This window comes from Engraulis encrasicolus, chromosome 13 (assembly GCF_034702125.1).
Source record: "Engraulis encrasicolus isolate BLACKSEA-1 chromosome 13, IST_EnEncr_1.0, whole genome shotgun sequence".
NCBI classification, from domain to species: Eukaryota; Metazoa; Chordata; class Actinopteri; order Clupeiformes; family Engraulidae; genus Engraulis; species Engraulis encrasicolus.
The window spans coordinates 10,194,086-10,211,830 of NC_085869.1; the positions used below are offsets into that span (position 1 = coordinate 10,194,086).

The 17,745-nt window shown below is 41.0% G+C and overlaps 1 protein-coding gene across 1 annotated transcript in view; it reads left to right on the forward strand.

Moving 5' to 3' along the window:
* trpm2 (transient receptor potential cation channel, subfamily M, member 2) overlaps positions 1-17,745 on the forward strand; it is a 52,478-nt gene that overhangs the window by 29,448 nt on the left and 5,285 nt on the right. Inside the window, exons 15-30 of the mRNA XM_063213025.1 lie at positions 1,819-1,931; positions 2,427-2,528; positions 4,195-4,420; positions 4,876-4,994; positions 6,768-6,900; positions 7,265-7,436; positions 7,971-8,151; positions 8,799-8,980; positions 9,720-9,861; positions 12,449-12,530; positions 12,857-12,944; positions 14,280-14,422; positions 14,736-14,788; positions 15,098-15,127; positions 15,217-15,303; positions 15,746-15,824. Coding sequence (XP_063069095.1) covers positions 1,819-1,931; positions 2,427-2,528; positions 4,195-4,420; positions 4,876-4,994; positions 6,768-6,900; positions 7,265-7,436; positions 7,971-8,151; positions 8,799-8,980; positions 9,720-9,861; positions 12,449-12,530; positions 12,857-12,944; positions 14,280-14,422; positions 14,736-14,788; positions 15,098-15,127; positions 15,217-15,303; positions 15,746-15,824 — 1,932 coding nt within the window. The remainder of the gene's footprint in view (positions 1-1,818; positions 1,932-2,426; positions 2,529-4,194; positions 4,421-4,875; positions 4,995-6,767; positions 6,901-7,264; positions 7,437-7,970; positions 8,152-8,798; positions 8,981-9,719; positions 9,862-12,448; positions 12,531-12,856; positions 12,945-14,279; positions 14,423-14,735; positions 14,789-15,097; positions 15,128-15,216; positions 15,304-15,745; positions 15,825-17,745) is intronic.

A 17,745-nucleotide genomic window follows, 5' to 3' on the forward strand; every position in this document is an offset into this window, starting at 1 on the left:
GGTTGAGAGTTCGAATCCTAAGGCTGGGTCACTCACTTTTTGGTTGTTTTAGTTGTTTTTTTAATTGTTTACCAGCTTCTGCTTTGTGTAAAGAAGAACCCATCCATGTCAGAACCATAGAAACCCTATTTTATAAAAATGTAACATAAAATACAAACTTCTCTAAAAATGGTGAATCTGTCAATGGGGGATAGATTTACTCAACACCATGTGACCATCAAACCACAACTGACAACTTGGCATGGAAAAATGTGTCTATCAACCTCACTTCAAGGTAAGAAAAGACCCATAAAAGTGTATTGGTGTGTATGTGTAGTAGTTTACTATGTTGCTGTGTGTGACATTAGGTGCTCTTGATGCTACACTGGGTGTATGTTTTGTTAGCAACTTAGCTTAGAATGTTAGCTACTGCTAGTTAGGCTAGCACTGTGTAGGCCTTTCATACAAATCTTTTTCTTGTATCATACATCTGAAGTGATGCGTTGCATTTTCATGATGACATATTGCACATTGAACTTCTGTATAAACCAGTGTAGCAATCATGCTGTAGGGGCCTAATCCAACAAGTCCTCATGAAAGCCTTAAACTTATTAGGCCTATTTATGCTCCACAGGCAGCCGATATGGGACCACCAGAACTCTATGATCCATCAGCTCTACTCAACACTCCAAAGGATAAACAACTGACTGTGTTGTGAAGTCTGACACTATTTTGGGAGAAATGTTATTGTAAGTTAGGCTATATGGATCTCCTTCAGCCACCAACTCCTAATAAAAGATTCAGAAATGGACAACAAATAAATTACTAAATTGCCTAATGTGTTGAGGTTGATTCTTTTGTAATATATTGACTGTTGACTGTGTGGTTTAGATTTAGATTTAGATTGTTGTGTATTGTATGATTGTTATGTTATTGTCTACTGTTTTTGTTTGTCAACCACATGGAACAAAATAAAAAAAAACTTGATATAAAGCATTGTTCATGTTTGTGGAATTAAAGCTCATGTTATATTTGGTTTAAACAGAGGGGTGGTAGCCTAGTGCATTAGTATAAACCAACCAATCAATAAACCAACCAAGATTTTTTTTTGGGCTCTAAAATGGGAAAACATAAAACTTTTAATTTTGGAATCAAAAACTTAGAGCCAATATAGCTAAACAATGCTGTGCTTGTTTACTTAAAAAATTTAACTGTCTGCTTAGTACTAATTGCATTGATTTTTGCACCATTCTCGAAATATTTATGTCAATGGAGCATGTTAGATCTTTGAGTAGCAGCTACTAAAACATTCAAGATTTTATTTTTTCTCATAACATTTGTTTTCACATAACATGTCTGATTTTATGTAAGACTTACACAAACGTTTTAGTTTTCAACTCAAATCTTTTGTGTAAACCATTGTTTCTGTGTATTTTAGAGTTTGGAGTACATACTTGACTTGGGCTGCTAAAAACTAAAAATCTAATTATGGAATTAAAGTTTTCAATCTTTTCAGTCATTTCAAAGTTTTTGATCATCTTCTGAAAGATTTTGTGTCCTGCATATGCATGCATGTATGTAGTATTTACAGAAAACATTTGGTCACAAAACTAAAACTTTAACGGGAATAAGTTTCCACAAAAGTTTAGAGTTCGTGGAACATGTTGGGGAATACAGTGTAGGCGAGCAAGCGAGAAGCTAGTAATGTGTGTGTACGCCGCTTAAGTTGCTTTGGATAAAGGCGTCAGCTAAGTGTAATGTAATGTAATGTGATGTAGTGTGATGTAATGTAATGTAGTGTGATGTGATGTAATGTAATGTGATGTAATGTGTCTTTAGGCTCTCCTGACCCAGATCTGGTGTGGCGAGCTGGCGGTGGACAACCCTCAGTGGAAGCTGCTTCTCTGCATGCTCTTCTTTCCCCTCATCTACACTGGCTTCATCACCTACAGGTACATTTACTATCGAGCATCTTCAAAACAATACACTGTAAAACATTGCAGCCAGTTAAACGTAAAAAAGTAAGTTACCCTGCTACCTTAAATGTGTAAGTTACACAAGTTGAGTTAACTTACAAACTGAAGGCAGCAGGTTGTGCCTGTATCAAGTGGCCTAGTCAAACTGGTCTCCATACGTTACTTTTTACCTCCGCCAAGTCATTTGTTTGTACGTTCGTAGTGCGTGAGTGTTTCTGTCCACCAGAAGGAAAAGGTGCATGCGCTCTCTGAGCGCTTTTCTAGTTTAAAATTGTATGAAACTTTGCATTACTATCATTATTGTTTTTATTGTTAAACCATATATATATTAACTTTAAATAAAGTTTAAATCAAATGTTGTGGTTGTGATGAATAGATTCGAATGAATAAAAAATACAAATATTAATTAGTATGCCACCCATAGCCCTGTGTATGACCTTATGAGATGTATTTCTCTGTGTTTCTCTGTAGGCGAGATGAGGATATTGAGAGAGAGGCCATGAGGAATGAGGAGATGTTGGCCTTGGAGTCAGTAACGGGAAGCTCAGTCGACGCCAGGCTAACCCCATTCCAGTAAGAACACATACAACACAATACAACATGTATTTATATAGTGCAGTAGCACAACAATGAATTTGTCTAAAAGTGCTTTCCAAATATTCATACACACATACTCATTCCCACATCCACACACCAGCTCTGGAAGCTGCCGCACGGCACCAATTGTCCACACGCACAGATACACGCACATAACAGTCTTAAAAAGATTACTCTGGAAGCCACCGTAACATAGCCTAGTTTCATAACATCAAGACCTAGCCTACTAGCATAGAGCCAGCACAGTCTTAACAGAAAGAAAAGAGTGTGAAAGTAAGTGAAAGCCCACCTTGCGAAACTCCCATTGTCATTGTGACACAACACTCAAATGCACCCAGTGCTCACTGAATACAACGAAATTGCCTTTATGCCTCACCCGTGCAAGGGGGCAGCCCCAAATGACACCGGCCGCAAGGGAGCAGTGTAGTGGACCAGTACCATGCTCAGGGTACCTCAGTCTTGTAGGAGGATGGGGGAGAGCACTGGTCTAACGCCCTAACCACTTACCCATAACTGCCCTTCCTCAGGGCATTGGAGCTGAAACGCTGTCACAACATTAAACATCTGGCTACAACTCGGGAGTGTGCATTACTTTTTTTGAGTTCCACAAAGCTAACACACTGGTGATGTGCTGACTGATTCCAAATGCTTCCCTCATGCCATATGTTGTACTAGACCATAGATGTGAATTAGCTGCTAAGCTAGTGTCAGAGATTCTTTAAGTCTCTCTCTACTCTCTGCTAACGTTGATGGATTTGTACCCACATTTTTAATTTTAAAAAACCCTTTAATCTCAAGAGCCTGAATGCATCATCTATGTCGCTGCAGGTGCCTACGTAAATGCAGCATATGCAGCATATACGCAGGCAGCATCAGGCTTAAATGGGTTAACACATAATAAGTACATAGTCAAACATGTTCACGGAGTCATCTGTCCACTCCCAGAGACCCCCAGGATGGTGTTCTGTTTCATTATTATACTGATTTAACCACCATGTCTACAGTAAATGTAATGTTTTGTTTCGGCCCTTAACCCCTTAGCACACAGCCTATGTTATAACATTACGGTCACCAAAATTGTGATGGCTGTCTTAATCTCTTCCTTAAGGCTCTTGGTAATGTCATAGCAATGTTGTTATGATGAAGTTAGTTGAGTATTTTCAGCAAATAGTGAATCGGCCCGCCGGTGACTCCGCACTCTGCACTAGGAGGCTATGCCACAATAAGTGCAATAAATCAAACATGTTCACGGAGACGTCTGTCCTCTGCCAGGGAGCCCCAAGACGGTGTTCAGCTAAAGCAAGTTCTGTCTCATTATTATATTTACTTAACCACCATGTCGACAGCAAACATGTTTTGTTCGGCCTTTAAGCCATAATAAGTGCATAGTCTAGTGTTTCTCAGCGGGGGCGTTACAGACCCCCGAGGGGGCATTGTAGAGCCTCAGGGGGGCGTTGAGAAGGATACAGCTGAGTGGGGGCAGGGCTTAGTTCCCATTAAGCGTCATTAGTCTATTTTATTTTTCAATACTAAGGGGGGCATTGGCAGGCTTATGATGAGGTCAAGGTGGCAATTGTTCAAAAAAGGTTGAGAACCACTACCATAGTCAAACATGTTCACAGCGACATCTCTCCTCTCCCAGGGAGCCGGGGGACGGTAAGCAGCTGGCGCCCCTGTCGTGGCTGGGGAGGCTGGGTGGCTTCTACACGGCGCCCCAGGTGAAGTTCTTCTGGAACATCGCCTCCTACTTCGGCTTCCTCTGGCTCTTCTCCATCGTCCTCATGATCGACTTCCAGCCCACGCCGTCCTGGAGGGAATGGCTACTCTACGTCTGGCTCATTTCATTAGTCTTTGAGGAAATCAGACAAGTAAGATAGAATGGTTTGAATTACATTACATTATATTACATTACATTACATTGCATTTGGCAGACGCTTTATAACCATAGCGACTTTCAAAAGAGGACATAAAAATGACCATTACCTACATTTATTATTATTAGTAGTAGTAGTAGCAGTATTATCACATTATTACATAACACTTAGCTGACACTTGAAAAAAAAATCCAAAGTGATTTAAAGATATTACAGGCTACTGGTTACAGTCCCTGGAGCAATGTAGGGGTTAGGTGCCTTGCTCAAGGGCACTTGAGCCATGGATGGAGGTGTAGCGAGTGGTAGGCCTATATTAATTTGTGTAGTTTGCTTGTTTCTTACTCCTGTTAGGCCAAAAGTTGATAAATGGATAAATTGTAACTGTCCTTTTAGATGAATCACTTTTCCACTTGTGTCTCGCTCTGTCTTATTTATTTCATGTTCTGTAGCTTTTTGACGACCCTGATGGATTTGGCTTCCGGCGGAAATCCAAGATGTACATTAAAGATTTGTGGAACATGCTGGATGTCCTCTCCATCCTGCTCTTCATCGCAGGCCTCGCCTGCAGGTCAGCTTCATTACATTACACTTAGCTGTAGGGGTGTCAACAATGATCGATTCGACGATCCGAATCGATGCGGGGCATGGACGATCCAGAATCGATCCGGCAAGTTCCAGAATCGATCCGGCAATTTTTTTTCAGTTTCAAGTTTCAATTACTTCCATGGATATTTCGGGAGCAAATGAATGTTAAATTAAATAAAAGCACTTCAAAACATTGCAAGACTGATACAGACTGAGACAGATTGACACAGAAAACAGCCAATAAATTGTTGCTCAGTATCTGACTACTTGTATTGCCTCATCATGACTGATTAAACATTTGCTTTGCTTTCAGTAGAAATGTAATACATTGCAATGCATTGTAGAATTGAGTCGGATCGAATCGGATCGGATCGGATCGCATAGAATCGAATTGAATCGAATCGCTACCTCCCGAATCGTGATCGAATCGGATCATGAGGGCAGTGCCGATCCACACCACTACTTAGCTGACGCTTTTATTCAAAGCGACTTACAGATATCAGAGGGCATTGGTTACAGCAGTGTTTCCCAACCAGGGGTACGTGTACCACTAGGGGTACGCGAGCATACTGCAGGGGGTACTTGGGAAAATTTAATTTGAACAAATGCATGGAGCAAAGTCACACTGGAATAGAAAAAGCAATGTAAAATATGAGTTAGGGGGTACTCATGGTACAATGAAATGGTTTCGGGGGTACATGAGACACAAAAGGTTGGGAATCACTGTGTTACAGTCCAGGGAGCGATGAGGGCTTAGGTGCCTTGCTCAAAGGGACTTCAGCCATGGATGGAGGTGTAGGGAGAGGTCAGGTGGGATTGGAACTTACAACCCCCCCAGATTGAAAGACCAAGTCCCTAACCACGACTAGGCCATGGCCCAGGTTCATGTGATCATTTAGAGTGAACTGATTGAAACGTTAGAGAACTGCATTCCAATTACAATATAATCAGAATCAGATACATGTAAAGTGTCTGTGAATGTAGTTTTCTCTTTTACTATTATATTATATTATATACTATAATATTATATGTCACACTAGCATAGTGTTTCTCAACAGGGGCTCTACAGCTTTTTTTGTTTTTCTGTGAGTGTGAATGTATGCAACATGACACCCTACCAGGACCTTGTGTCTGTGCAGGGATGAGTGTGTGTGTGTGTGTGTGTGTGTGTGTGGGTGTGGGTGTGGGTGTGGGAGGGGGGTTGTGGGTGGGTTTGTGTGTGTGTGTGTGTGTGGGTGGGACAATGTGTGTGTGAAGTGTGTGTGTGTGAGAGAGAGAACATGTGTGTATCTGAGATAATGTGTGGCGGTAGTACTCAAGATATATTTTTCCTGTAATGTTCAATTATGTGTATAATGTCTTGTGTATGTTTTGTATTTGTGTATTTATGTAAGCTGACAGACACCTTAATTTCCTTCGGGATTAATAAAAGTACTCTACTCTACTCTACTCTACTCTACAGCCCACCAGGGGATGTTAGAGAGCCCTTGAGCACTCAGTTAGAGAGCACTCAGTTGGAAATGGCAGCTCATGAGTCTATCTTCTTTTTAAATACTAAGGGGGGCATTGAAAGGCTTATGATGAGGTCAAGGGGTTTTTGTTCAAAAAATGTTGAGAACCACTTTGGTATATGTGGCCTGACCATTTGTTTATTTTTTCTGTATTTAGCTCTCACTAAAAATAGTTTGAACATCCCTAGGCTATTTGATAATCATTTAAGAAAAAAAAAAAAAGCGTGCGCCCATCTTGTCTACAGATGGACCACCCGAGCCTTTTATGCTGGAAAGGTCATGCTCTGCATCGACTTCATCATCTTCTGTCTCCGTCTGATGGCCATCTTCACGATCAGCAGAACTCTTGGCCCAAAGATCATCATCGTCAAAAGAATGGTTGGTATCCCATTTTAAAGCAAACCCAAGGGACTGAGAGACTAAATTTAATACAAAATCCATACCAGGAGAAAGACTGGTTCGGGAGTAGAGTGAAATGAAAGCATGAAAGTGAATGCCCAACTGGGAAATTCCAACTCCCATTGTCATTGTGACACAGCACTCCACAGCACACAAGTGTTCACTCCACACTGCACACAACAAAATTGCATTTATGCCTCATCCGTCCAAGGGGGCAGCCCCCAATGGTGCCCCAAGTGCATCTTGTACCTAAATTAAACCAATGTCACTTTTGATAAAAGTGTCTGCTAAAAAGTGTTATTTATCCATGTCTCACTGGGTGTCTCTCTCTCTCTCTCTCCAGATGATGGATCTGTTTTTCTTCATGTTCCTGTTGAGTATCTGGGTGATAGCCTATGGGGTGGCCAAACAGGGCATCCTAATCCAGAACGAGGACAGACTGGACTGGATCGTCAGAGGGGCGGTGTACGAGCCCTACCTGATCATATTTGGAAACGTCCCGACCAACATCGACAGTGAGTAGTATGAGAGTCCAGCCACACTGTCATGTAAACTCTCAGCAATGGAGTGGGTTGATTTCCGTCAAGGAAATGTAAAATACAAAGCATATAACCACATACGTATTTGTATAAAACAGGAGAGAAGTCAACTCAGGCGGGTTTGAAGGTGTCTGGCGTATCAAATGTGAACTTTGACTGCAACGCCACAGAGCAGGCTCATTGATAGGGCACTAAGGGCAGTCATGCTCAGCTTTGCTGTGGTGATGGTGCAGGAAAACAATAGAATTCATGTGTAAAAAGGGAAGAAATCTGGTGCCACATGGATGTTTTTTCAGTTATTTCTTATTTATTTACAGTGCATTTAACTCACGTTTCGACAAAGCATCTTCATCAGAGTCCAACTTTTCACTAATGTCTGGTCCTACGCTGGTTGCACTTGATTGTCTCTAGTAGCGCAGAGTACGTGTTTCAGAGTACGTGAATTCATGTGTCTTCAGATAACAACTATTCCTGACCAAAACGTATCTTCACTATCCATTACCAATGCAGATGCTGAGTTTGACATGTCGACGTGCACTGTGAACGGTACGGATCCCTTGCGGCCCAAGTGCCCCGTGCTGAATGACGACCACAGCCCCGCCTTCCCAGAGTGGCTGACCATCATTATGTTGTGTGTCTACCTCCTCTTCGCCAACATCCTGCTGCTCAACCTCCTCATCGCCATCTTCAAGTGAGTTCTACTCAAACATGATGTTACCTGAATGGCAATGACGAAGTCGTAATGTATTATGAATAAAGGATCTGTGTAATGTCATAGTGGTGTACTATTATAGTATTTAAGTCTCAAATGGAGCACCTGTGCACTTTGGGCACTATGTTGCAGTGTGTAAGGCACACTGACTATGCACTGAAACATAGTGCCCGAAGTTGGTTTTGTCACCATTTATAGATTCTAAAACTGGGCATCGGAACGAATCCCGATACTCATTACAGTCCCATAACTATATAGGTCTCTTTTTTTTTTTTTTTTTTCTTCAATTCAAGTTTTTATTGTATTTTTCAATGGATCAAATCACCATAAACTTTACATATCACTCAAGTAGGGTAGCTATGGCCAAAAGAATATATAGGTCTCTTGAGACAAGTACAGATGTATTACATACAGTATAAGTATGACAAAAGCTTCTCATATCAGTGGTCAAAGCCAAGAGGGCAAAGTAATTACCATGGCATCACAGAGACAATATGCCTTCCAACTTGTAGGGTGACCAGAATTTAAGGAAATGTGCTTCAATGTTGCTGTAATGGAAAACAAAGTACAAGTACTACCTGGCCCAAAAAGAGTCACACATACTGCATTGTGTCTGGCTTGAACAGCTACACGTTTCAGGAGGTGCAGGACAACACGGATGCCATCTGGAAGTTCCAGCGGTACGAACTGATTAAGGAGTACCACAGCCGGCCCGCTGCCCCGCCCCCCTTCATTCTCCTCAGCCACGTCTTCCTCCTCTTCAGGCGCCTCGTCATGCGCCAAAAACCACAGAAGCACAAGCAGTTCCGTGAGTATGGCCTTCACCACGGCAACATTATACAACAGGACAGTAGAATAGAATAGGGTAGGATAGGATAGAATAGGATAGGATAGGATAGGATAGGATAGGATAGGATAGGATAGGATAGGATAGAATAGAATAGAATAGAGTAGAATAGAATAGAATAGAATAGAATAGAATAGAATAGAATAGCATAGCATAGCATAGCCTTGCATAGAATGGGAGAGAGTGCCTTATCTTAAGCTGATGACTTCATTCAAGAAAATAACAAAATCTTTTATTTTAATTCTCTATTTTGAATGTTTGTAGCCTGATTATCATCGACTTTCAAATCTCTTCCAGACTTGGTCTGACCAAGGGCATATCAATTAACGTTTCCGAAACGGCATGGTTGACCTGCCTCCGGTTTGCTACTGGTTGACTGGTTTCCGACAAAGTGGGTCGAGTTCCCGATTTTTCTGGAGATCAGAAACGATATACATTGCTCTTGGCATGACTAGAAGCAACGCCAAATGTGTTGCGTCACTAGGAGGGGGTGGCCTGGCTAGAATGTTTGGCCCAAAATAATTTTTGAAAATCAATTTGATTTTATTTTCCGCAAAACTTCATCATGAACGCACAATAAAGCTAAATTGAATGTACATGCATACCCACACCTAAAATCAAGGACTGCTTCAAAGATATTGCTGATGATTAGATTACATCACATACGTACATAAATAATATGTCTGCCTTCTCCGTGCAGGGGAGGATCTGGATAAGTATCACAAAACTGAGGAGGAGGAGCTGATGTCCTGGGAGGCCTTCATGAAGGATAACTACGTGGCCACCCAGCGACAGGAGAGGAGCGAGAGCATGGAGAGACGCATCCAGGAGACAGCTGATCGGTAAGGCCGCCAGGCTGGCACATGACGCCAACATACCACTCTGTCCATCTATTTATTTATCTGTCTTTTTATTTTTTTTAAAAAAACTGATTGTAATGACTGTCATTTATCCACATCGATTGTGTGCATGCAACTGCACTTCTTCTCTGAGTTCATTTCATATCGAGCTCAAAGAAGTCCTGTTGCTTACAGTTTAAATATAACTCCTTTCTTTCACCCCATATCTATCTATCTATCTATCTATCTATCTATCTATCTATCTATCTATCTATCTATCTATCTATCTATCTATCTATCTATCTATCTATCTATCTATCTATCTATCTATCTATCTATCTATCTATCTATCTATCTATCCGCTTCACAGCTGCCTCTTCTCGAGCGGATAAAAACTTGGATTCAACGCGCGTCGTACAAAAATAGAGATCTAATTTATTTGCCACTCTTTCCAACTTATCTTACAGGGTATCACCAACTAAAAAGGTTCAAACAAAAGGCTCTATTTCGGAGGTTTCCAATAAACGCGGTTGAAAGATTGTTTGCCTCTACCGCTCTGCCAGGCCATCTGAGTCAGGTGCTTTTATGAAAACGTCATGTCATAGCCAATTAGGCACGTCACTTCAAACAACCCAAACAGAGCGGCTCAAGCAAGACAATCCAACAACAAAATAAATAATGATAATTACCAAACTAGATTTCATAAACATAAATACCATTATTCATAACCAAAATATGTAAATACTATATAAAAGGTTAATGAAACACAAAAATAGGCAAAATGGCTCTAACACTATCTATCTATCTATCTATCTATCTATCTATCTATCTATCTATCTATCTATCTATCTATCTATCTATCTATCTATCTATCTATCTATCTATCTATCTATCTATCTATCTATCTATCTATCTATCATATCTACTGTATATACATATCTGTCTGTCTGTCTGTCTGTCTGTCTGTCTGTCTGTCTGTCTGCCTGCCTGTCTGGCTGTCTGCCTGCTTGTCATGCATAGGAGCCATGACCAGAATGTCTCGTGTGGGTGGCCATTTGGCATAGTAGAGGGGGTGCAGATTAATGGAAAAAAAAATTTGGATGGAGAGAGCGTTTTCCAGAGCACGTCCCAGCGTGGGAAGGGAAGGGCTTGTCCCTGAGATGCGTCAATCCACAAAATAGAACACAGACAGAGAGACAGAGAAGCAGCAGATTGACTAACTGATGGACAACCGCGACCGACTTGTTTGATATATAAAAGGAACAGCAAGCTATAGATCTCATAGTCCCCTCAATCAGTCTAAAGCCTCAACGGACACTTCTTAAATGTCAGTCACACAAGCAGACAAAGACGAATGGCAAAGTAGTTTAACCAATTTTAGCCAAAGACACCTGCAAAAAAAACAACTGCTGAATCCCAAGAGGTGCCCTCAGCCTATGAAACCCTAAATATCTCAGCCTCCCAAAGCACATAGAAACATGCAATGTGTTGCATTCAAAAGCTCAGACCCTCATCTTGTGGTCATTCAGCGCTAACATAGCCACATTTTTACAGTATTTCTCAATTGGTTTTGTACATTTCTCGAATCTCTCTCGCAATTTGCAAAACATAATATTCATTCTCAAAACAGCTTTATCAAATGGCAAAACACCGTGGATAACCTGCAAAACTGAGTCTCTTGCTCAAAACCCTTAGTTTGCTTTCAAAACCAAGTTTTTGCATCAATGAACGTATCAGCGCCAGCAGAATGGTTAGTCATTGTGTCATAGTTTATGGACCATCATCATGTTGTCAATTGAATAGTATACTCTTGAGGATCTTTTCTGAAGCGAATCGTTGTTTAGATTGGATGGGAAATGTTGTAAATTTGGCTTTATATTACATTGATCAGATAAGATTAGGATAATTTCAAAGCTTTTTGAGTGATATGACAAAAGCAATTGATAATGTACGAAATCACTGAGAATTGTACAGCCATGGCATGGTGGACAAGAGCATTTGCTATATGCCGAAAACAATGAGAAACTGATTTGACCATGTGCATAGGTAACACCAGGAATTCACAATTGAACTGATTGACTTTTGAGAATCATTATTCTGTTGTGAGAAATGTACAAAACCAATTGAGAAAAACTGTAATAAAAAGCTCAAGGGCCTGAATGCAGCATCTATGTCGCTCCAGGCGTCTAGGTCAATGCAGCGTCAGGCTTTAATGGGTTAATGAATGCCCTGCCAATGCCATGGAGTTGATAGTTGTTTTTGTGTAGTCGTGGCTTTGCTTTGGCTGCATGGCAGAGGTCCTGGAGGAGGAGTAGGACAACACACACACACACACACACACACACACACACACACACACACACACACACACACACACACACACACACACACACACACACACACACACACACACACACACACACACAGGTATGTTGTACTGACGTAATGGAGTTGATAGTTGTGGCTTTGCTTAGCCCTGCAAGGGTTACCACCATGGTTAAGATTGATAAACGTCATGAGTTACATTTACACAGGTATGTACTGACGTTGTGGAGTTCATACATAGTTCTGGCTTGTCTTTGGCCTCCAGGGTTGGCAGCATGGCGGAGGTGTTGGAGCGGGAGCAGGACAAGGCCTCCATGGCAAAGCGCCTGGTCCAACTGGAGGAACAGGTTCTTAAATCAGACTCATACTGCTCCTACACACATACACACAGTCCATTGTATTTCTTTCTTTTAAAGAATAATAAGACAATGGCTGCACTGTGTGCTGCAGTACATGCCACTAACAAAGCATACACATTATGTTTTGTTTTGTTGGGTTTTTTTACATACTGTATACTGTTTATCCCATAACCATACCACACTGTTGATCATATCTGCTTTCAAAGAACGATAATTGTAAGCTGATGGGTGTATGCTACAATGCAGGTCCATACTAAGCAAATATGGTGTGTTGTTTTGTTTTTCTCTATCCCATAACCATCATTAAATGCCAGGTGTCCCAGTCTACTAAAGCACTGAAATGGATCATGGACACCCTCAAAGCCCAGGGCTACCAGACCAAAGAAGAACCTCCTTCAATGTGTGAGTCGATCGCATTTAAAGCACTCCTTTTGTATCCATTATACAGGATTTGGTGGAGCCTGTCAGTTTCTTTGTCTGTTAAGACATGGCCCCTGTTATAAACATGATACCTTGTTACCTGAATGGCAATGACAAAGTCGTAATGTACGTAGTATTAATTAACCCAGAGCCTGTTATACCTTACTGTCTCCAAAATTGTAATGGCTATGCCTTATTCTGTTACTTTAGGCTCTCAGTAATATCATAGCAATGTTGTTATGATGTAGCTGAGTATTTCCAGCAAATAGTGAATAGGCCCGCCGGCGACCCCATCTGCACTAAGAGCAGGCTGTCATCATGCTTTAGCGTATGTATCACACGCTAGTGCATTCAGCGTGTTGGTGCGACGCATTTTGAAGTTAAAGCGTGCTCCTCAACTCAACAGTAAATCGCTTTCATGCACTTTTGACACGTGACGAGGTTTGCGCAGTTTTTCCGCCGTGTCGGCGATTTTGTTTTGTCACAGCGCATTTCTGTTACTAAACGCAAATATGCTTTGCTGTGCCCTAACCAAAACCACCCCTAAACCTAACCTGTCAGTAAAACAATGTTTCTACTGCTTTACTTTTGCCAAGAACAGCGAGATTAGGCGAATTTCTACCTAAATTGTGCCTAAACCAAAACCATCCCTAAACCTAACCTGTCACAGGGAGTTGTGGAGCACGCTTTAACTTGGAAATGCGTATTGGACAAACGTGATAGTGGGTCCAAATCAGCGTGTCATAGATACGCCTATGCATGATGACATGTTGCTAAGAGACTACTAAAGGATCTATGTAATGCCATAGTAGTGTAGTATTATAGTAGTTAATTCTTTTGCCATGTTTGAAATGGCACACTTGTTGTGCACTTTGTGCACTATATTTCGGTGCGTAAGGCGCACTGACTACACAGCGAAACATAGTGCCCGAAGTGCACAAGTGCGACATTTGAGACACTGCATTTGTCTTATAGCATGCACATCCTTGCCATGGCCATGGCCGTAACTACCATTGACACATTGGACTACATTGGACACAGAGATGATGTCCTCAGTATTTTTTTCAGAAATGTAAAATTTATCTATGCTGAAAATTGATCTATGATCAACAATGATGAATTCAGTCTGTATATGCCACCCCCATTTATCCTCAAGGCAGTGATTAATGGAAATGAGTTTGACTGAAGTGTTTGAAGCATTCTTAATGTACAGTATGCAGAACAGTATGCAGTATTTGACCTCGGTACCGTAATTGAAAATGTCTTTTTACGGCCCTGGTCATGACATATACCTCCTCCTCTGTCATTATCCCAAAGCCAGAAGTACAGAGAGCGATGGAGATGACGAGTGTGACGGAGAGGTGGAGAAGAGGCAGTACCACTTTTACGCCCGCAGCTTCCTCTACCCGGGCACCAGCAAGAAACGCTTTCCTGTTCCTGAGGAGAAAGTGCCTTGGGAGGTGAGTGGATATGAGAATGGGCAGTGAGGTGATGGCTATGAATGGTAGCCTACCATGTGATCGTTACATTTCTCATCACTGTAAACGTGTTATTGCTATGCAAAAACATTCTGTCTGTCTGTCCTCTCTCTCTCTCTCCCTCTCTCTCGTGTTACACTCAGGTGGACTTCACACATGTTCAACATGTTATCGCAATGTAAAATCATTCTCTCTCTCTCTCTCTCTTTCTCTCTCTCTCTCTCTCTCTCTCTCTCTCTCTCTCTCTCTCTCTCTCTCTCTCTCTCTCTCTCTCTCTCTCTCTCTCCCCACTCAGGTGGACTTCACACCTTACATAGCTGAGGCTTACAGTGCAGAGCCAGTCACCAAGTGGGTTTGCGTTGTGTTATCCTTTAGCATTTACACTTAGTGTACAACCTAATCTTTTATGACTATTGCTATTTGTCTTGTATTCATTATTTATATTATTATATTTCTTATATTTTATTTATTAGGATATATATATATTACTAATTTGTGAAGCATATTACAATATACCTACATATAATGAGATACAATGTAGAAAATGTGCTCATCAAGTATATTTACTTTGCTTACACATTGAAACCAAAAACACAACATTTTGTTTGGTATGTGCTGTGCTGTATATCTTAACCTCTGCGCCCCTACTTTCACTAGAGCGGAGGAGTTGACTTTAGACAACTACAGGTATGTACAGCCAGCGGTCACATGGTGTCACATTTTTGCTCATCCCGTCCCCGGTCCCCTGGCCTCACATGTGCCTATTGCTCCTTCAGGAATCCAGGGGGTCGTACTGGGATACGAGGAAGAGGGACGCTACAGTGCCTGGGCCCAAACCCCATCCTAGACCCAGTCCTCACTCAGTGAGTTTTTAGTTTGTTTTTTAGTTTAGTTTATTTGATAGGGACAGATACATAACATGTAGGTTGCATAACAACCAAAACAGCAAGCATCATAGCATTTATAGCAAAAAGCTAATTTCCAATGCTCGTCCCTAGAAGGGCTTTTGAAACATCTTTTTAAACTAAGAATAGATCTACATCAGTACATCATTTCTGCTTTGTTTGCCAGCTATGTTTTTTTTTATTAAGTAGCAGCATTATTGTTGATGCAGATACTGTGAACTCAAAGGTTACCAGCGCCCCTGTGTGGTGTGGACGTGTTGGTCTTTCCTAATATGCTAAGAAAAAGTTTACCAAAGAACATGCCATACATTTTACCATTCTGTCGATTTTTCATTGTGGCTCAAAGGATTTTTTTGAATTTACAATGTCTTGTCAACTTTTTATTGTTTTTTTTCTGTAGCTGGCAAGATAAAGATCATTCCGTTCTGCAGTTCTTGGCTGTCTGGAATGAAGCTGAGGGATGCTGGTCTTTACCAGGGGTAAGACGACTGTTATTCATTTTCACTTTCCACTGCCATCTTAGATTATTATTCTTGTCAGGTCGTCTGAAAAGTGTGGAGACACAGTGTTCTGATGAAAAAGTGTGATATGTGAAAGCCCAATTCGGAAACTCCCATTGTCATTGTGACACAGCACTCCACAGCACACAAGTGTTCACTGTGTAGCAGGCCTACTTTGACAATTTAGGCTGAAGCCCACACCCGACTACGCCAGCCCTGAGGGCTACTCCCCCAGAGCAAAAGTTAAGTTAACTAGGAGAATGGTGAAGATAGACTTTAAGTAAGGCACACTGATTCACAGATACTCAGAGGCAAGAGAAGTATGCTTCCCCAACAAAATGAATATTTATTTCACACAAAGGTCCACAGTACATCACTATCACCACCCCACAACACAGTTGACCCCTTTTCCCCCACACACACACACATAGTATAGGAGTGATTCTCTAATTCGCCTACACTTTTAAGTCCGTGGATTTTATTTGGCAATTCCACTAACTGTTAACTGCATCCAATGATGTTTTGGACATTAGAAAACATTTATCTTTCATATAATACAGAAAGTGTAGACATAGCATTATTTCCCTCAGCAAGAATGAATATTGAATACTGGTTTTGGGCGTTTTCATGCCGTCCTGTTTTCCAAATGTCAGATTCAGTCTTCATATTAGCATGTAAAGAAACTTGTTTTGCCCAAGACGATTGCAAATGTTGATTCACAGTAATCATCACAATATGACAAAACTGTCAGAAAGACCACTGTCCTTTCCATTATACATGAAATTTGCCATTTTGTGTTTGTCCACGAAAACTGTGTTAACGGTGTCACGGTCTGAAACCTCCTCCATAAATCAGTAATGGTTTGGTCTTAGGCCATACGAATAACATCACGTGATGTCATAACCTCTTTGGCAGGATACGGAAGACTTTTTGGTAAATTTTGAGCTCCATCCTTCCATAATTTAATCCATTCTTTTTTCATGTTCTCATAGCGGGGAAAATTGCCTGTCAATGGTGTTATCACATATTCATAAGAATCTTGAATTAGAAATCACATGTAGAAAAACACAGATAAAGCATACAGATACATGAATTGATTAAGGTGTTGTGGTGGAACTTCTGAGGTCCTCAGTTAGCACAACACCATAAAATGGCTGAAATGTCAACGGTGTTACCGTCAATGGTGTTACAATTAAGTATGACAGTCAGGGTTGCCAGATGAGGCTGATGATTTCCAGCCCAAAAAGTGATCAAAATCCGCCCTAAAAACCCGCCCAATTCTATTGATTTATATGGCAGTGGGAAGGTTTTTCTGATAGATGCCATTTTTACCCGCACCCGGCCATCCTAAGCAGCCCAATTGGGCGGGAACCAGCCCAATCTGGCAACACTGATGACAGTTGAGGAGGAGTATGTTTTTGCCAATTTATATCCATATTGACAGACAAACAAACTAAATAATTTGTGTTCTAGGGAGATGGGTTTGTCTGCTCTGTTTTTTCTCCTAAAAAAGTGCCGACTTGTTCCCCTGCACTGTTGACCGTAACACCGTTGAGTAACACCGTTGACTGTTTTGAAAGTGTTTTTGCGCTATTGATCCCTTATGTGTTGCAAAAATACTATGAACATACACTAGGGATTATCTCTGGAGAAGGAAGTCTTGTGTAAGGAGGGTGACTATATTCAAATCAGACGTTACAGGGATTTATGATGAAAAATGTGTCAGTCTGTATCACAGTGACTCATAAAATCCTACTTATGAAGCTCAACAATCACATTTTCTATATCAGTTGCACAGATTAAAGACAACATTACTGCTAAGGGACATAAGCACTTTCAAACATATATTGTTTCAACTCTGTAGTATTTTTATATATGTTTGAAATGACATAGTATTTGT